Source organism: Diospyros lotus, chromosome 8, assembly GCF_014633365.1.
Source record: "Diospyros lotus cultivar Yz01 chromosome 8, ASM1463336v1, whole genome shotgun sequence".
NCBI lineage: Eukaryota > Viridiplantae > Streptophyta > Magnoliopsida > Ericales > Ebenaceae > Diospyros > Diospyros lotus.
This window is the reverse complement of record NC_068345.1, coordinates 10059199-10080407: the sequence shown is the minus strand read 5'-3', so window position 1 is coordinate 10080407 and position 21209 is coordinate 10059199. Positions and strand designations below refer to the sequence as shown.

General features: G+C 40.1%; 1 protein-coding gene across 2 annotated transcripts; it reads left to right on the top strand.

Annotated features, from left to right (window-relative positions):
• Positions 1–6117: 6117 nt before the first annotated feature.
• Positions 6118–19883, top strand: LOC127808038 (G-type lectin S-receptor-like serine/threonine-protein kinase At1g34300). 2 transcript variants are annotated; one of them, XM_052346350.1, is made up of 2 exons: positions 6118–7620; positions 18354–19883. In XM_052346350.1, exons 1-2 carry the CDS (start codon positions 6158–6160, stop codon positions 19606–19608), a joined length of 2718 nt encoding a protein of 905 aa, XP_052202310.1. In that variant the 5' UTR covers positions 6118–6157; the 3' UTR covers positions 19609–19883. The 2 variants fall into 2 exon arrangements, with proteins under 2 accessions (XP_052202310.1, XP_052202309.1); XM_052346349.1 differs by lacking the exon at positions 18354–19883 and having other exon boundaries at positions 6118–9152.
• The last annotated feature ends 1326 nt before the right edge of the window (positions 19884–21209 follow it).

Here is a 21209-nt window from a genome sequence, read left to right as displayed (position 1 = left end):
TACCACCCGGGCTGCTCCCATTTCTCTTACCAGATTTAGCCCAACTATGAGGGCCTCATATTCTGCCTGGTTGTTTATTGCCTTGAAATTGAAGTAGAGGGACTATTCGAGCATCAGCCCACTAGATCATTCCAAGATTATTCTGGCCCCGCTCCCTTTGATGTTGGAAGCTCCGTCGACAAATAGTATCCATAGATTAAACTCCAGGCTAGAATCAAAAGAAGATAATTCAGCTCAGAAATCAAATAGTACTTGAGATTTGATGTGCTTGCAGGGCTGGTACTATATATCGAATTTAGAGAGTTCGATTAACCATGCGATCATTGTTCTTGAGAGTTTCAGGTTTTGAAGCACTTGCCGGATTGGTTGATCAGTTTGACCGTGATCTGGTGACTTCGAAAGTATGGCCTAAGTTTTTGAGTTGCGGTTACCAATGCCAGCGCCAGCTTTTCAATCTTCTAGTAATGCAGCTCGGGTCCCTACAAGGTTCTGCTGACAAAATACCCCAGTCATTGTGACTTGTCTTCCTCCCTGACTAATATTGCACTGAGGGCACTGTCAATGACGGAAAGGTAGAGAGAGAGTTCTTTCTTGGGCTCTAGCCTTGAAAGAATGAGGGGCGCTGCTAAGAGGCCCTTAAGTTCCTAGAAAGCAGCTTCACACTGCTCTGTCCACTAGAATTCCATCAGCTTCTTAAGATACTGGAAAAATGGCATACCCCGATCTACCGATCTTAAAAGAAAGTGAGACAGAGTTATTATCCTGTCTGTTAGCCATTGGACCTCTTTCACGTTAGTTGGGCTGCGCATCTCAAGGATAGCTCTACATTTATCAAGGTTGGCTTCAATTCCTCTACTGGTTAACATGAAGCCGAGGAATTTTCCATCTTGTACTCCAAACACATATTTTTTAGGATTGAGTCTCATCTTGTGTTATCAAAGCTGGCTGAAAATCTCGGATAAGTCTTAGTAGTGGTCCTGGCTTTCTGACATTTTAGCCACCATGTCGTCCACATAGACTTTAATGTTTCGGTCAATCCATTTCGCAAACACTTTGTTCATTAATAGCTGATACTTTGCGCCCACGTTCTTCAGTCCAAATGGCATAACCCGGTAGTAGAAATTGGCATTCTCTGTGATGAACGTTATTTTTTTTCCTTATCATCAGGGAGTAGCTGGATCTGGTTGTACCCAGAATAGGCATCCAAGAAGCTTAAGTATTTGTAGCTCGAGGTTGCATTTACGAGCCAGTCAATATTGGGCAGCGGATATGAATCCTTCTAACACGCTTTGTTCAAATCAGTGAAGTTAATGCATATTCTCCACTTGCCCAAGGATTTCTTTACCATTACCACGTTGACTAGCCATGTGGTGTATGACACTTCTCTAACGAATCTAGCTTTAAGGAGTTTTATTGTTTCCTCGACCACTGCGCATTACCTTTCCTCTTCCAACTTCCTTTTCCTCTGGGTGACCGATTTTGCATTTGGATTGAACGCTAACCTATAGCAAATGAAGGATGAATTGATTCCGGGCATGTCAATTGGTGTCCAGGCAAAGAGGTCAGCATTCTGTTGGAGTAGGTTGACTAGTCTTTCTTTCAACTCCCTTGGCAATGTAGAGCCGATGTGGGTTACCTGCTGTGGGCGGGGATCGATGCTTACGAGATGGAGCTGCTCCGTGGGCTGGGGGCTGCTATCTGAGAGCTCGCCTCGTGGGTCCAACTCGGTCGAATGCACACTATGGTGTGGTACCTAGCTAGTAGCGCATGCAGCTTTACTACCGATGCTGAAAGCTCAGTTTCCCTCATCATCCTTGCCGAATTTGAGGCTTCGAGCCTTGAGGCTGTCGTGGTAACACTATCGGGCTTCTTTCTAGTCGACGTGAATAAGTCTGACCTCAGTGGCTGATACTGGGAACATCATAGCCAGGTGGGGGGTTGATACAACTGTACCCAAGGCATTGAGAGATGGGCGGCTAAGGAGTGCGTTGTACAGTGTCTGGCAGTCAACGACCAGGTACTGAATACTAATCGTTTTGACAAGAAGGGTCGTTCCAAATGAAGTCAGCAGATCAACGTACGCCTTGACACCTACCTGTTCTCCGAAAAAGCAGACTAGATTCTCGTGGAATGGCTTCAACTCTTTTTACGGGATTCCCATCCTCCTTAGAGTCGACAGATATGGTAAGTCGGTCGAACTTCCTTGGTCGATGAGAACTTTATTTACTAGGAAATTGGCAGTGATGACCGAGACTACCATGGGGTCATCAAGGTTTTTATCAATCCCCTCAAAATCCCTATCAATGAAAGAGATCACGGGGTGTCAGGCTATCATTTTTGGCTTCCTCTCGACAGTATTTACCGACATTACTGCTCGGAGGTGTCACTTTCTTACTGAGCTCAAATCTCCTCTGCCTGCAAATCCTCCGAAAATGGTGTCAATGACCTCGGTTATCCAATTGTTCGGGGGCAGTCCAGCATTTCGTCTTTTGTCCGCTCACAGCCGCCTCTGGGGGTTATAACTCCTTCACTTGTCTGGGCTACCCTGTGACCCTACACATTTATTTATCAAAACAACAACCAAATTTATCAAACATTAATCCTCTTGTTAAAGCAAGTATAGGGCGATTATACTCGCCAGTGTGCGAGTGTGCGTGTAGTACAATTTTAAATTTATAATTCGGTGAGTCCGAATCGGTTCACAGGGAGATTATTTTGGATGAAAACAGAAATCACTGAATATTTGATTTTAAGAGGTGATTAAGATAATCTAAAGGAAAGGATTAAAACTAAATTAACAATGAATTTAAGTAGCTTGGGTCAAGACAATTTTAGTATTAAAACCAATTAATTCCCAACTTAATAAAAAAGATCAATAATATTCATCTGAATTAAGTTTTTCAGATCTGTCAGTAATTTTAGTTCAAGATAATGATAATTCTTGTTTAAGCAATCTCCATACATGGCATGGAAATTCTAAGTTAAGCAATTATCATAAATTGAATTATATCTCACAGACAGAATTTATAGGTACAGATTAATCATTTGGGCATGGGTATGAAAACATTTCCAGGTCTAGCAATCTCCATACGTGGCATGGAAACTCTAAGTTAGGATTATGCTCCAATCCAAACTCAAAGATACACTATACGCACACTGCTCAAATTAAATCAGATTAATATTACACAATTGAAGCGAAGCTTTCTTTGGGAATCATTGGCATTGGACGTTGTCCTTGCCTTAACCCAAGATTGGATTTAGCTACTCATCTTCATTTGAAAATAAATTGGCAAGAATTTAAATGACGGGAATTAAAAGACAGTATTTAAAAGACTATTTTTTAACCGACCATATAGGCGGTGTATAATGAAAAGACAGTAATTGAAAGACTATTTTTTAACTGACCATATAGGCGGTATATAATGAAAAGACAATATTTAAAGACAATATTCAACCGACCATATAGGCGGTATATAATAAAAAGACAATATGAATAACATAATACAACTATATGGAAACAAAGATTGAAGATTTAAGAGAGAAATTCTAAGAACGAAACTATATTGAAACTAAAGTGAAAAATTTGAGAGAGAAATCTCAAAAACACAACTATACTTTCATTATAGGAAAATTGAATGGTTACAAATGCATCCCAAGTGCTCTATTTATAGGGTAAAAGATGCAATAGAGACCACTCAATTATATAATTTAATAATACAAAATATCTAAAGAAAAACAAAATAACTAATTTAAAAATACAAAGATAAGTAAAATATCTAATACATGATGTAAGCGATGATGTCATTCCAACCCATGATGTAAGCGATGATGTCATCAATTTGTGGGACTTGGGCTTTTCATATTTTTGGGCTTGGGCCTTCCTTGTGTTGGGCTTGGGCCTTCCTTGTTTTGGGCTGGGCCTTCCTTATTTTGGGCTTGGGCTTAGACCTTCCTTGTGTTGGGCTTGGGCTTGGGCCTTCCTTGTGTTGGGCTTGGGTTTGGGCCTTCCTTGTGTTGGGCTTGGGCCTGGGCTTTCCATATTTTTATATTATTATATTATTATATATATTATATTTATTTTTTTATATTTTATATATTTTATATATATATTTATATTAATATTTTTAAACATGCACAAAATCACAAAATGCATGATAATATTCAATTTAAACCATTTTAAGATCAAAATAATGGTGAAATTATAACAAAATTTTTACAAAATTGATCACTAATCACCCTGCAGGGACCATCTTCGGTCTATTCTGTAAGTGTATTGGCAGAGGTGGCATTTCCTGACCAAGTGCTCGATCTGATCCTTCAAGGTGGCACATTAATCTATTGTGAGCCTGAACATGTGATGGTAATCACACCACTTGCTAGTATCAGTGTTGTCGTGGGGAGGTTGTTGGTCCGAGGTGTCTGGGAGCGGGATATCCTTAAGTTGTAAACTTCCTGGAGAATTCGATATCTCCTAGTTGTGAGTGGGGTGTAGGTATCATAACATAACCGGGGGTGGTAAGGGGATCCATGCTGGCTCCCTTCGTCCCCTACTGCGGTCTTTGTTTTCCTACTTTCGGTTAGAGTCTCTCTCGAGATTGCACTAGTGTTCAGTAAAAGGTCTCGGTTGGTAGGTTGGCTATGGGCGAGCTTGTAGCCAAGCAGCATTATGCCGGGCAACTGACGTCTCTTCCATGTTTATATAACTCGCAACTTGTATTCTAAGATCGTTTAGATTGGATGAGGGTTTATGGGTTAGCGAGTTGACGAATGGGCCTATTTTTAGCTCGACTATGATAACGTGTAAGGAAATTGTCGAGTTCAGGTCCTTGATCTGGATGGCCTCCTAATTAAATCTGTTTAGGAATGTCTGGAGTGGCTTGTGCTCACCTTGCTTCAAGTTAATGAGGTCGGCCGACGTCTTACGATGAGCTCGACTGGTCAGGTTAGAAAAGTCGTGGATGGAGTTTGGCTGTAGGGAGGAAAACCATAGCATGATCGACTTTTTCAACATGCTGGGAAAGGACCGACACATGATCGGATCTGTACCTCCACTTAGTAGCATCGTGGCATTAAACATGGTGAGGTGCTCATGAGGATCGGTGGTGCCGTCATATGGGTCCAAGGTACTGAGAAGGCGGAAGCCATTTAGCAAAGGGACAGCCATGATGAACTTTGAGAATGGGTGGCTTGAAGAATACAAGGATGTAGAATGTGGGGGAATAGGGGTATGGGTAGCTTGATGGTGTTGGTGGTGGCTATCTTCTGTTTCATAGTCAACCTGTTCACTGCATTGGTCGCGCTACTGATTTCGGGTTAACTCAACAACTTGGTTTTGAAGCTGTTAGACGATCTAGAGTAGGACCTCCATGACTACTGGATTTTATGGGGGGTGGCTGGTGGCATCTGCCTCTTAGTTAGGGGCGCTTCTGTTCACATCATAGGAAGGTGATGGGATCAGCTTGAAAGGCTTTGGTGAGATTATGGAATAGGTAAGTTTTACTAGGCCCCACAGTGGGTGCCAGATGTTCCTTCCAGCCCAAAGCGATAATCAGACAGGGGCTTGTAATGGCAAGGGATGTACTCCGGCAATCGATCCGTCGGGGGGGGTGATGGGCACCTACAAACACTCTGACGTTCAAGTGAGTAAGAGAGTAAATGGGTAGAGTATCAATAGGCTAGAAGAGAACATACTTTGGCTCTGGAGAGAGGTGGTTTATATAGAATGAGGAAAGGTCCTCCTACATGTATGCGTCGTGTATTTGTAGGATGATGGGACTAGATACCCAGCGCCGACAAGGCTCCCTAACGGTAACATGGTGTTGACAAGACCCTTATTAATGTGAATGTGATCTGTCATTAATAAGGATAAGATCTTGAGCGGGTATGGAAATATTCAATGCGAGGCTGCAATGATGTTGTTGCAAGTTGGCGCAAGGCCAGGATCAGGTCGAGGATCGAGATTGGGCCGTGAGCCAAGAATCAAGATTGGGTTAGTACTGTCAAGAAATTATATTTTTTTAGTTTCAATGTTTAAGAAAATTTTAATAAAGGAGTCAAATAAGTTGAAAATTACAAATTCTACGTTCAAATGAGAGAAAATGCAGGACTTGACTCAATTGTGGTTAGCTGTGGCTGTGGATGCCCTGCAGAAACGAACATGGAGAGATGGTCAGTCAGTCAGTCGGTGGCGCCTGGGCAACGCTCAAAGACCGGACGAAAATCACCCCCAACCGTGTGTGACCAGCCCAGAGGCATCCATGGCCTCCATTGCTCTCTCCTTCTCTCTCCATCTTCTACTTGTACTGCTTCCGCCTTCTTCTCCGTCTCCACCCTTTGTGAGAGACAGAGGAAAATGAAGCTACCGTCATCAATACTAATCTCATCATGCTTCTTCTTCGCCTTCTTTCTCTTCTTGGTTGTTGTCTCGGCGGCGGATATTTCGCCAGGATCATCTCTCTCCGCCTCGAACACTAACCAGACATGGGCTTCCCCAAATAACGTCTTCTCTCTCGGCTTCATCCGCGACGGCTCCGCTTTCTTCGCCGCCATCACCTACGGCGGCGTTCCCGTCTGGAAGGCCGGGGGCGATAATGGCGCCGCCGACTCCACCGCCACCCTCGGCTTCCTCGCCGACGGCAACCTGCACCTCGTCAACGGGTCCTCCGGCGCCGTCGTCTGGCAGTCCAACACCGCCGGCCGCGGCGCCTCCGCCGCCTCCCTAGATGACTCGGGTAACTTCGTTCTCCGGAACGGCACTCTTGCCGTCTGGTCCACCTTTGATAACCCTACTGACGCCATTTTGCCCAACCAAAACCTCACCGTTGGCAAAGAATTGCGATCTGGGCCTTACTCTTTTACCCTTCGTAAGTCTGGAAACCTAACCCTAAGTTGGAACAGCTCCATTGTGTACTGGAATTCGAGCTTGAATTCGTCGGTCAACGCCAACGTGACATCTCCCACCTTGGGATTTCAATCAATTGGCATATTATCAATCTCCGATCCGTCTTTTTCAAGCCCTGTGATTGTGGCTTATAGCAGTGATTATGCTGAAGCAGGTGATATGCTTAGGTTTCTGAGGTTGGACAATGATGGGAATTTGAGGATTTACAGCTCTCAAAAGGGCAGTGGAACCGTCACAGTGAGGTGGGCAGCTGTTAGCGATCAATGTCGAGTTTTTGGCTACTGTGGCAACTATGGTATTTGTAGCTACAGTGATTCAAAACCCGTATGTGGTTGTCCTTCAGAAAATTTCGAGCCAAATGATCCCAAGGACAGTAGGAAAGGATGTAAGAGGAAGGTAGAGATTAAGGATTGTTCAGGGAGTGCAACTATGTTGCAGTTAGAGCATTCTTTCTTGTTGACATACCCTCCTGAGTTGATTGATGAGGTTTTCTTTGTTGGTATATCCGCTTGTAAGGGGAATTGTCTTTCGGGTCCCTCTTGTGTTGCTTCCACCTCATTGTCGGATGGGTCAGGGTTGTGTTACATAAAAAGCACTAGTTATATTAGTGGGTACCAGTCACCTGCACTTCCCAGCACTTCATATGTGAAGGTTTGTGCACCTGCAGCGCCTAATCCTCCCCCATCTTCACTGGGAGGCAGAAAAGGCAATGGCTGGAGGTTGCACGGATGGATTGTTGCACTTGTGGTTTTAGGCATCATTTTGGGTTTGATCATGTTTGAGGGAGGTTTATGGTTGTGGTGCTGTAGGAATGGCCCCAAATTTGGGTCTCTTTCTGCTCAATATGCTCTTCTTGAGTACGCCTCTGGCGCTCCAGTCCAGTTCTCGTACAAGGAATTACTGGATGCCACAAAAGGTTTCAAGGAGAAGCTTGGAGCTGGAGGATTTGGGGCTGTTTACAGAGGTGTTCTTCCTAATACAACTGTCGTTGCAGTGAAGCAATTGGAGGGGATTGAGCAGGGGGAGAAACAGTTTAGGATGGAGGTTGCAACTATAAGTAGCACTCACCATCTGAATCTGGTTAGATTGATAGGGTTTTGCTCTGAAGGACGCCACAGGCTTCTGGTATATGAGTTCATGAAAAATGGATCCCTGGATAATTTCCTCTTCGCACCAGAAGACGAAGACCAGTCTGGAAAATGGTTGAATTGGGAGTATAGGTTTAACATAGCCGTAGGGACTGCAAGAGGTATAACTTACCTACATGAGGAGTGTCGAGACTGCATTGTCCACTGTGACGTAAAGCCAGAAAACATTCTGTTGGATGGGAATTATAATGCCAAAGTCTCAGATTTTGGACTTGCAAAGCTCATTAATCCCAAGGATCATAGGTACCGCACATTGACAAGTGTTAGGGGGACTAGAGGGTACCTGGCACCAGAATGGCTTGCAAATCTGCCAATAACTTCAAAATCTGATGTTTACAGCTATGGGATGGTCTTGCTGGAAATAGTGAGTGGGAGAAGAAATTTTTGGGTCTCTGCAGAAACAAATGGGAAAAAGTTTTCTCTCTGGGCATACGAACAGTTTGAAAAGGGAAATGTGCAGGCAATTGTTGACAAAAGGCTTGCAGAAAATGTGGTGGATCTGGAGCAAGTAACTAGGGCAATTGCAGTAAGCTTTTGGTGCATCCAGGAACAACCAGCTCAGAGGCCGATGATGGGAAAAGTGGTGCAGATGTTAGAAGGTGTTACTAAGGTTGAAAAGCCACCGATTCCTAAGGCCATGGCTGATTGGCCAGTCAGTGGGACAAGTGTGAATGTAAGCAGCATTGTTGGCAGTCTGTCTACCTTTGCATCTTCAGCCCCAGATCCTTCTTTTTCATCATTGGTCCGAACTCAAGTAATCTCATCATTCACTTCAGGAAGGAATTTGGAGAGGGCATCTTCTTCTCGTTTACAATCCGATCAAAAGTGAAGCTTATCTCTCATTAATCCATCATAACCAAGTTTGAAGGGACAAAATTGGAAGTGGCAAGTCTTGTTCCATCCATATCCTATGTATAATTTGACACTCGCCGCATCTTATAATTATAATTGTAATTGTAATTGTCATGTAATAGATAATTATTTCAAGGCAAGTCTCTTTTATCATATTCAAGCTCTATGTCCAAGTCAAATCACATTTATCAGACGAATTGTAGTCATCAATAAGACGCAAAATGATTGATGAATTCTTTTTTTTTTTTTTTTTTTTTACGAATTATTCCTTGTCATTAATGAGTTTTGTGTAGAACAATGTGAAAGAGGATTGTTCTTTTTGTGTAAAAAATACTATGGCATTGTTTCATGTTGGAACATTTATCTTCCTAGTCTCACATTGTGGACTAAAGCAAGCTCTTATATAGTACTAAACCAAAATCTTTGAAGATCTGAGAATCCGGCCTCTCTCACTCTTTTATCAGGTTTGTAATTTTGGGTCTATGCTATGAGAAGTAATGTGGGAGATATGGATTTGATCGTAGAAAAGGTTTTATAGCAATAAAACTATTTATGAAAAAAATTACCAAATTATAACTCAAACAAAACAAATTCCAAAATAAAACTCTCCCCATCACATAAGTATCACGTTATTATCCGACCTAGCAAACAAGGAAGGGAGAACTGGGAATCGTTGGGTTGTTAAGCATAGGTTGTAAATGAGTTGAGCCACTCGTAACCGACTCAGTAAGAACTCGTTCATGTTCAGCTCGTGTTATAAACAAGCCGAGGTTGAGTTTCAATTTGGAGCTTGATTCATAAATGAATTGAGCTTGAATAAGGTGAAGCTTTGCTTGTGAACAAGTTCGTGAACAGGCTCGCAAAATAAATATTTTTTTTATTATTTTTATATTATTTTTTTGAATAGAGACAAAAAAGTTCTGTCTCTATTCAAAATATTATTTTTTAATTGAAAATGCGTCAGAGACAAAAAATACCCTTCTTTAAGCTTGATTCAAGTTTAATCCTAAATCTCCTCATTTCTTCTCTATTTGTTGATTTGTTCAACATATCTTGTAGACACCCCTTTTCAGACCAAGGGAGGTGCTACATGAAATAAAGAATAAACGAATGATAAACAAATAATAATACTCTCATAGATACTAAAAATATAAATCTCAACATGCTAAACGCAAACTCAAACTGTACTCAACGTACTAGTCCCCAACTAGACAACATCAAATATAAATATCCCTCATAAAATAAAAGACAATTACGGAAATAAATAACTAAATGTCAAATGACCAAAAAAACAAATGACCCAGACATCCTTCAGGTTTGAGTGGCCTCCACGTACACAATCTAACGCATCCCACTGCTAGAACCCACCTTAGGAACTCTCTCGTCGCTACCTGGAATGGTGAAGAATACAAGGTGAGTCACAAGACTCAGCAAGCAATAAGCATGAAAGACATATTAGGCTGAGTCAAAGAAATCTCGAACTCATCATAAATAACTCATCTCAATACCACCAGGTAACTCGATATAAACTGAGGGAAAACTAATCTCATAACTGAGGGATATCTCAACTCTTCTTATAATCGAACTCATTAATGAAAGTTTGATATATTTGAATAAACTGTTATGGTTGCACAGGTTCTCATATGATGATGCTCAGAATGAATATATCTCATGCAGGTATGCACATACTGGCCTGACGGCCCACATAAATCTCAATGCACCTTAAATGCAACTCAAGGCACAAGGGCGTAAATATAAACTCATACCTGCCTGTGGCTGAACCTGCAACCAAAAGAAATAAGCACATATACTCACTAGGGTTTAAAACCCCTACTCCATAATAAGGAGCGTAAATAATTATCTCGCTAGGGCCGTACGGTGCCCCTAATTACCGGTAATCAAAGATCTCAAAATGAGCTCAAGGGATCCCATCGCGAACTAAGCCGCCTCAATGCAACAATGCACAAATAATATGCTAGCACACATTATGTAGTGCTCCACAATAAATAAAATGCTCAATGCTCACACAACATGAATGCTCATATTTCATAACAAATCTCATCACAATCTCATGCAATGCATGTATCTTAATTCTCAATGTATTGGAGACTAGATATCTTGGAACGATTATAAGAATATGGAATCTATGACTCTTATCTCAATTTAATTACTACTCTTCAACCAAGGCAATTAGCTTAGCATTCATTTAACTTGAAAAGCAATATTAAACACGTCTTAAGGATTTTAGAACATTAAAACTTTGAATATTTGATAAATTACTTTGGGGCAACCAATATTAGATCTCTTAAAAATTAATATGGTGTAATGGATCCAATAATGTTTATCTTAATTGCAACTCAATGATAAATAATACATCTCAAGTCTTATGGCATTAAGGATAAGCTAGATGTATAAAACTTGCTTAAGAATTATTTACGAAGTATAAGTGTTCATTAAATCTTATTAAATCTTATTAAACCTTATTAATAACTATTTTAAATTTAATTTTAAAACTTATTAAGAAGGAGTAATTAAATTATAAGAGAAAAATAATTAAATTAATTAAAATTAAATTCGGGTGCTACAGTAACCCGCTAGCTACAGTATCTCACTACAGTGCAGTTGCTACAGTAAATCGCTACAGTGAAATCTGCTTGCTATTTGAAACTCCTACGAAGAACTCTCTGCAACTTCATATAAATCATGCCTCTAATGGCCACAACCATGGATAAATTATTGAAACAACATTAAACTCCATTGAAAAGGATCAAATCTAGATTAAAACTCTCAAACTCAAAATCTCTGTAACAAGGAATGATATATGTATATGCATATATAAATATATAAGCTACTGTAACTATATAACTCAACATATATACATATACTTCAAAGCCAATCAAACTCTAAACGCTACACCATTCCAAAAGAAAGATTAGGATGATCAAATCCTAATAGAGGAGGATTGAAAACTCAGTTTATAAATCAAGAGATTCATACGTTGCTGTAAATAAAAGTTATACAAATCTATATATATATAGACATGGATGGACTCAACAGAGAACCAAAGGGGGGACAATAATGAACGTGGAGCCTCCAAGAAAATCATGGACTTAAGAGGTGTAATCTAAGTAATGAAACAGAAGAGAAGAAGGATAAAGGAAGTTGCATAAGAACAAGAGGGATTGGAACTTGCAAAAAGAAGGCTTATGGTTTGCATATAACCAGAAAAAGACTATTGCATACAAAAACAGGGAGAAGATCTTGTATAAATCAATAAGGTTAAGATGCTTGCCTCTTGAGATTGCTATGACGCACTAGCCTCTGATTTTCTTAATCACTTTGATCCCCCCTTCTCTGATTTCCCAAAACTTCCTCAACGGCACAAGAAGCATCCCAAAGCTTCATGCACTATTATGACTATTTAAAGGCTTTAAACCCTACGTCCTTCAAATCCCTCTTTAACAATAACTTTAATTTCTCTTTAATTTAAATACCTTAATTCACTTAATTAACTCCAATTAAATTCTTCCAAAATTACCCTCACTTATCTATTCCAATTTCTCCCCAAATAAAATAAAATCTTTATTCTACTAAAATCCCAAAATTCCAAATAATGATATTCATGCATTCTTTAAAAATTTAAAATACCCATAAAATATTTTCCTTGGCTAAAATCATCTTAATTTCCTAAAAATTTAAATTCTCAAAATTTTCAATCCCTCAAAAAATTTAATCCACTCGAAATTTCTTAGGCCCTATTACGGGTCACTACATATCTAACCCTAAGTCGTCTCAACTACCTCCACCATTTGTCCCCCTCGGTGGCGGCGGCCACCACCCGTCTCCCTTCTCATTGACACCTTCTTGTCACCGTTCTCACCATCAACGCCATCCTTCTCCGCCATTCTTACCACATTTGTTGTCCATCTCCCCTCGTCATCGATACCTCCTTCTTGCCATCGACACCATCCTTCTCCACCATTCTCGCTACCTTCATTGTCCGTCTCCCTTGTTGTCGATGCCTCCTTCATGCCATTCTCGCCATCAATGCCTTCCTTATCTGCCATTCTCGCCATTGTCGTTGCCTCCACCATCCGTATGCGCTGCTGCTCTATTTTCTTCTAAGTTTTTGGTGAGCTCGAGCTCCCTTTTTTCCTTTTGCTCGGCTCGGCTCAATTCAATTATAACCCTGGTCAAGCAGTTGCCTTTGAAACTACTGGATGGACTAGCGGTTCCATGGGAACACATGGCTGCCGGTGGTTCATGTTGGGTACCGCTGAAATGTGGGTCTTCTTGGTTCATAACAGGAAATGGATTATGCTAATGAAGTTATTGGTACATAACAGAGAAAATGTGGGGTCTTCTTGGAAGCACTCTTGTTGACACTGCAGAGTTCTATAGATTTCATCTGGTTTTTATGATCTTCCCAGTGTTAGGTGACTGACAACTATCTCATACTTAATTGCATAATCTCACATGTTAGCTATTCGTCACTTGTCTGAAAGTATTTATTCACCTGATGTTTACAGGGAAATTTGGAGCTCTAATTGCACCAATTCCGATCACCATGTTTGCGGCTGCGCACTGTGTTTTTCTATTTGTCTCATTGGTAAGTATCTTGGTTTTTACTGATATTTTCTTCACTTTATCCATATCTCCCAATTCTGATCACCATGTATGGTTGTTGCTCAGCATCTGTTTGGCTGTCTTTCGTGCAGTTCACAAACATGAACTTAGTGAGGAATTTTCCATCGCTGGTGTTCCCATGTTTCTTGTTTTGTCTAGTCCTGGGGTAATTCACACTAAAAATCACAAAATTTTAGTGTCTTTTGCAATGTGGTCATTAAACTTTAATTGATTGGAAAGTGATCACAAAACTTTTAAATATTTTATAATATGATCACATTTGAGACTTTCCAGCATGCTCTCGCTGGAGTTGCTGTCGTTCCAATGACGTGGCCCTAATGTGCCAATGACATGGCAAAACAGTCACAAGAGTGTTGACTGTACAAAAACAACCAATATTTGACATGTGAAATTATTTTTTTAAAATTATTTATGTAATAATTATTTTAAAAAAATAATATTTGACATTTGCAAAATATTATTGTTGAACGGCAGCGAGTGAAGCAATGGTGATCGAAGGCGAAGGCAACAGCGAAGCATGAGGTGGCCGGCAGGTGAAGTAGCACTAATTGAAGCAATTGAAGGCGGCGGCAAAGCAGCAACTGACCGGAGAAGGAAGCGGCAGCAAAGCAGCAGGTGGAGAAGCAAAAGTGTTGATGGCGAGGGCTTCAATGGAGGATGTGCATGGCGATGGCTACAGCGGCAGCGTCGGCGGTGATTGGCAACCAGAATGAGAGGGCAGCAGTCTCGAGCGAGAAGAAAAAGAAAGAGAACGGGGGCAGCACATGGCGAAGGAGGCGACGACGGCGGCTGGAGCAATGGCGGCAATCAGCGACCAGAAGGGAGGCCAGTAGTCTCGGGTGAGAAGAGAGAAAGGGAGAAAAGGAAGGGAAGGAAATGGGTTCTATGGGGATTTGGGTTTTGATATGTGTCACATTTTTATTGATTGTTTTTTGTATAGTCAGTATTCCTGTGATTATATTGCCACGTCATTGATACATCAAAATCACGTCATTAAAACGATAGCAAGTCCGACGAGAGCATACCGGAAAGTCTCAAATGTAATCACATTACAAAATATTTAAAAGTTTTGTGATCACTTTACAATCAATTGAAGTTTAGTGACCACATTGCAAAAGACACTAAAATTTTGTAATTTTTGGTGTGAATTACCCAAATTCGAAGTTGGAACTCTTTCTACATTCAACATATCTGAAATAACTGCAGAATAAAAGTGTTAGGTAGTTTCAATTACATGAAATCTATGTCAAGAAGCCCGTGGATATTATTGTATTAAAGATGATGGTATTAAATTAGGAGCTCCAACAAGTGTATAGCTGCTTCATTAGATCTTGGATGCCATACTCAAGCTTTACAATTTAACTAATGCTTCTTCTTGCAGACAATTGCTCCTTCTAAGGAGTGGAAACCAAAGCCAACAAACCTAAATGGATGTTGTTGTCTAGTCCGATCCGAAGACTTGGGCCGATTCAATGGGGAGAATGGGTCATAAGTCTATTCTACTGCTGTATTAACACTCCCTCCCTTTGGTGGTACGACGGTAGAATAGACTTTTTGTTCATTCTCTCCCTCACCAATTTCTTCCACTCCTGCCTTGCCTTGCCTTCTAAATGACATTATTCAAACCTAAATACTGTTGAAGGGTCTCTGGTCTGGAACTATTGCTTCATCTGAAGTCCCTACAACAATGGTGGATCAGCTGTGTGATACAAACATGGGCCGTGGGATACGAATTCTAGTGAATTCAATCAACAGAGTTGTGTTAGATTTTTAGATGTTGCTTGCTCCAATTTAGATCTGTAAATTTCTAAATTATTTCCTCAATACTATTATAAAAACTGGGGTAAATTGCTACGGTACCCTTCAGATATAGCAAAAATACAGTCCAACATCCCTGTATTTTTAGAATGATATGAACTTTTCTTTTACCGTTGCAAAAAGATTAATTGAAGGGTTGTCATGCTCTCTCTCCCCTTACTAGTTTTGTCCATGGCACAGCAACAAAGAAGCCCCATAGGTCATGTCATAAATGAGCCCTTTGGCTTGCATGCCATGGTGGGTGGACGGACAATTGTCGATACAACAGAGATATAAGGGAGAAAAATTGACTGAAAGTCATATTCGCACGCTCAGAAGAAAAAGCGTCATATTAAAAACACTTAATAATCATCTTCTCTGTAGCAAGTGGCAAGCAGAGGAACTAGGAAGAGATTTGGTCCAAGAAGAGAGCTTTCAATTTCAGAGGCATTTTGTCTTTCCACAAATTGTTCCCTTTTCTTTTTGGTGACTTCATATCTAAATAAAATTAAGTTTTTTTGTGATTTAATTGTTTTAATCATAAAACTATTAATTTTTTTATTTGGTTTAATAATTTTGAACAAAATCTTTGAAAGAATAAAAACTATATCAACTTTGTTATCTCTCTTTCAACCATATTAGCTAATTAATAATTTTGGTGAGTCAGTTTAATCGATAACATTCAAGTGTGTTTTTTTCTTTTTTTTTAATTTTAGAAGCAAAACTAAAAAATATTGCCATTACTATGTTTTCTTTTTTTTTTTATTAATCAACAATTGTTACATTTAAAAATACATCGGACATGTTTAATGGTTTTTTTTATAATTAACTCTAAAATATATTTAAAACATAAAATAAATTATAAAAATCACCCTTGAATAAGACTAAACATAAGAGACCATAGCCTAAATTTGAAAAATTATATTGATCTCTCATATATTTAAAAAAAAAAAAAAAGGAGGATAAAATAACCATTTTATAATTTATTGTTACCTTTCCAAATTTTCTCCACTTAAGAACTACCATCACCACCGACACCCAAAATTGCCAACCACTACTTAAGAACTAAGTTCAAGCATTTTTTATATTTTTTAAAAATTTAGTGATAAAAAACAAAGTGATAAAAAAAAATTTAATTCGATAAGAAGATATGCCACGTGTCGATATCTAACATGTCTTTTAGATAAGGATGGACATGAATTAGATTAGTTATGATTTTTTGAATAATTAAAATCATAACTGTAATGCAATGTTTGTAATTGTCAAATAATTATATTCGGTGAATAAAATTGTAATTATATTAAATAAATAATTTGTTAGACCAAACCATAATCGTTGAATACAAAAACAAACGTAATTTGTATCTATCTGTGGGGCAAAGGTTTAATTGTAATTTATAGTGGCAATTTTGAAGGAGTAATCAACGAGTAATGCAAATTCACCCTTATAATCAACATATATGCTTATGAAAATTGAAAGAGTCAAAGCAAGACAGTCGACTTTGAAGTGACTGGTGGAGGGGCAGCTGGAGAGGAGATGATGGAGATGGTCAGCTAGTGAGCGGCCAATGGAGAAAGACCAGACAAACTCTCTTTTTAACACCCTAAACTAAACACACACTCTCCCTCTCTCTTTCGCTGCGCACTGCAGCTTACCCCTTCCGTTGCTTCTACTCCCCTCTCCAGAATTCTTCTTCTTCTTCTTCTTCTTCTTCTTCTGAGAGAGACAGACAGACAGAGAAAAAGAGAGAAGAAAATGAAGCCATCGCTGTCAACCATGATATTCGCCTTCTTTCTCTTCTTGATGGTTGTCTCAGCGGCGGATATTTCGCCAGGATCATCTCTCTCCGCCTCCAACCCTAACCAGACATGGGCTTCCCCAAATAACGTCTTCTCTCTCGGCTTCATCCCTGACGGCACCGCTTTCTTCGCCGCCATCACCTACGGCGGCGTTCCCGTCTGGAAGGCCGGGGGCGATAATGGCACCGCCGACTCCACCGCCACCCTCCGCTTCCTCGCCGACGGCAACCTGCACCTCGCCAACGGGTCCTCCGGCGCCGTCGTCTGGCAGTCCAACACCGCCGGCCGCGGCGTCTCCGCCGCCTCCCTAGATGACTCGGGTAACTTCGTTCTCCGGAACGGCACTCTTGCCGTCTGGTCCACCTTTGATAACCCTACTGACGCCATTTTGCCCAACCAAAACCTCACCGTTGGCAAAGAATTGCGATCTGGGCCTTACTCTTTTACCCTTCTTAAGTCTGGAAACCTAACCCTAAGTTGGAACAGCACCATTGTGTACTGGAATTCGAGCTTGAATTCGTCGGTCAACGCCAACGTGACATCTCCCACCTTGGGATTTCAATCAATTGGCATATTATCAATCTCTGACCCGTCTTTTTCAACATCTGTGATTGTGGCTTATAGCAGTGATTATGCTGAAGCAGGTGATATGCTTAGGTTTCTGAGGTTGGACAATGATGGGAATTTGAGGATTTACAGCTCTCAAAAGGGCAGTGGAACCGTCACAGTGAGGTGGGCAGCTGTTAGCGATCAATGCCGAGTTTTTGGCTACTGTGGCAACTATGGTATTTGTAGCTACAGTGATTCAAACCCCGTATGTGGTTGTCCTTCAGAAAATTTCGAGCCAAATGATCCCAAGGACAGTAGGAAAGGGTGTAAGAGGAAGGTAGAGATTAAGGATTGTTCAGGGAGTGCAACTATGTTGCAGTTAGAGCATTCTTTCTTGTTGACATACCCTCCTGAGTTGATTGATGAGGTTTTCTTTGTTGGTATATCCGCTTGTAAGGGGAATTGTCTTTCGGGTACCTCTTGTGTTGCTTCCACCTCATTGTCGGATGGGTCAGGGTTGTGTTACATAAAAAGCACTAGTTATATTAGTGGGTACCAGTCACCTGCACTTCCCAGCACTTCATATGTGAAGGTTTGTGCACCTCTAGCGCCTAATCCTCCCCCATCTTCACTGAGAGGCAGAAAAGGCGATGGCTGGAGGTTGCATGGATGGATTGTTGCACTTGTGGTTTTAGGCACCATTTTGGGTTTGATCATGTTTGAGGGAGGTTTATGGTTGTGGTGCTGTAGGAATAGCCCCAAATTTGGATCTCTTTCTGCTCAATATGCTCTTCTTGAGTACGCCTCTGGTGCTCCAGTTCAGTTCTCGTACAAGGAATTACTGGGTGCCACAAAAGGTTTCAAGGAGAAGCTTGGAGCTGGAGGATTTGGGGCTGTTTACAGAGGCGTTCTTGCTAATAAAACTGTTGTTGCAGTGAAGCAACTGGAGGGGATTGAGCAGGGGGAGAGACAGTTTAGGATGGAGGTTGCAACTATAAGTAGCACTCACCATCTGAATCTGGTTAGATTGATAGGGTTTTGCTCTGAAGGGCGCCACAGGCTTCTGGTATATGAGTTCATGAAAAATGGATCCCTGGATAATTTCCTCTTCACACCAGAAGATGAAGACCAGTCTGGAAAATGGTTGAATTGGGCGTATAGGTTTAATGTTGCCCTAGGGACTGCAAGAGGTATAACTTACCTACACGAGGAGTGTCGAGACTGCATCGTCCACTGTGACATAAAGCCTGAAAACATTCTCTTGGATGAGAATTATAATGCCAAAGTCTCAGACTTTGGTCTCGCAAAGCTCATTAATCCCAAGGACCATAGGTACCGCACGTTGACAAGTGTTAGGGGTACCAGAGGGTACCTGGCACCAGAATGGCTTGCAAACCTGCCAATAACTTCAAAATCTGATGTTTACAGCTATGGCATGGTCTTGCTGGAAATAGTGAGTGGGAGAAGGAATTTTTGGGTGTCTGCAGAAACAAATGGGAAAAAGTTCTCTCTTTGGGCTTATGAACAGTTTGAAAAGGGTAACTTGCACCTAATTGTTGACAAAAGGCTTTCAGAACATGAGGTGGATATGGAACAAATAATTAGGGCAATTCAGGTAAGCTTTTGGTGTATCCAGGAGCAGCCATCTCAGAGGCCGATGATGGGGAAAGTGGTACAGATGTTAGAAGGGGTTGCTGAGATTGAAAAGCCACCGGTCCCTAAGGCGGCAGCTGAAGGTTCAGTTGGAGGGACAAGCGTGAATTTAAGCAGCAATGCTAGTGGTCTCTCTACCTTGGCAGCTTCGGCCCCAGATCCTTCATCATCATCTGTGCAGACTCCAGGAATCTCATCGTTCATTTCTGGAAGGAATGTAGAGAGGGCATCTTCTTCCCTTATACAATCCGAGCAAAATTGAAAGCTCGTCTTTCCCTAATGCACAACCTGGTTGGACGGGATAAAACTGGAAGTGGCAAGTCTTGTTCTATCCATATGCTGTGCATAATAATTTGGCTCTCACTGCATCTTGTAATTGTAATTGTAATTATCATGTGGGGCTCTTTTGCCACACGTCCAGTCCAGTCATATTCATCAGAGGAATTGTAATCATCAATAAGACGCTTAATTCTTAAATCATTCTTCTTTTTCCCGGATCAGGAGATATGATCCTAAAATATGGTTTCAGAATATTTGTCTTCCTGTTCCTGTTCTCACATTGTGGCCTTGGTTTTGTCTGGGAAATGAAATGTATTTTGATTTTTGAATGTTCTGTTGAAGTATCACAAATCTTTCTCCAATATCTTCTTAATCTTTGTTTTCCTCAAAAAATTTACTAGGATAGGAGTATGTTACAGAAGGATTGTGATCATTTGGGGGGTGTGGAAGAGGAAGACCGCTTCTTTCCCGCAGCCCACGGCAAGCGCCTGGGTCAAAAAGTATACTTCTATTTCTAGTTTCTACCTAACCTAACGCGCCGCAACCAAACACCAAGACCACGTCCTCTCTCCTTTCCTGTTTCCCACTGAATTGAGGGTTTTGGGGATCTTAGGATCAAAGTATGATATATGATAGAAGCGTGTCATGTGATCCACTGGCAATATTTTAATATTGAGGATCACAAAACTCAAAAACACTTCAATTTTATATATAATGGGATAAGTTTTTTATGATTTGGATGGACATAATATGATTTGTTTTTAGCATTTAAGGATCTTATGATTTTTGCATTTCTGCTTTTCAAAACTCCCTCCTTTTAAGTTAAGAGCTCAAATGAATTGTATTTGATGTTAAATTTAAATTATTATAAAAAAAATAAATTATTAGCTTTCTAAACTCGTAGCAAGAAACATATATGCATGTTTGGTGTGGCTATATATTTGTGTTATTAATATCTATTGACTATTTTCTACTAGCAGCTTAAATATGAAGAGGTTTCTTCTCTTCTTCTTTTTTTTTATTATAAAAATAGTATTAACTTTAAACATTATTATTAAATAAATAATATATCCCAATTATTTATAAAAAAGAAATGGAAAAATCTGTAAAGTGAGCTTATTTTATAGGCTTACACACCCCTCCAGTGTGGTTTGCCTAAAAAACATTCTCTTGTCAAAAGAGTGCTTATAAAGTAGAGTTTTTATATCTCTACTTAAAAATCTTCGAAAAGTAGACATTAACTTTTAAACATTTCTTCTGAACTCCTTTATAATATAAAGGCATATATGAAGATTGTGTATAAGCTAACACAAATAATAATAATAATAATAATAATAATAATAATAATAATAATAATAAAAGATGTATAAAAAAAGAGCCAAATTTTCAACCTATATTAAACAAATAGCAAATATTTGATTTCATGGCATACGACACAATAATAATTCGGCAATACCCTAAACGCATAAACACATAACCAAAGCCATGAGATCTCCAGTATACATAAAAATGGCATTATTTACAAAGTCTTTGAAATAAAATACCTCACTATAAACCCAATGAGCTTGAAGAGTGCCCTTCTTT

Excerpts from the sequence above, each read along its gene's own strand:
- LOC127808038 (XM_052346349.1), top strand. The coding sequence starts at position 6,158 with ATGGAGAGATGGTCAGTCAGTCAGTCGGTGGCGCCTGGGCAACGCTCA.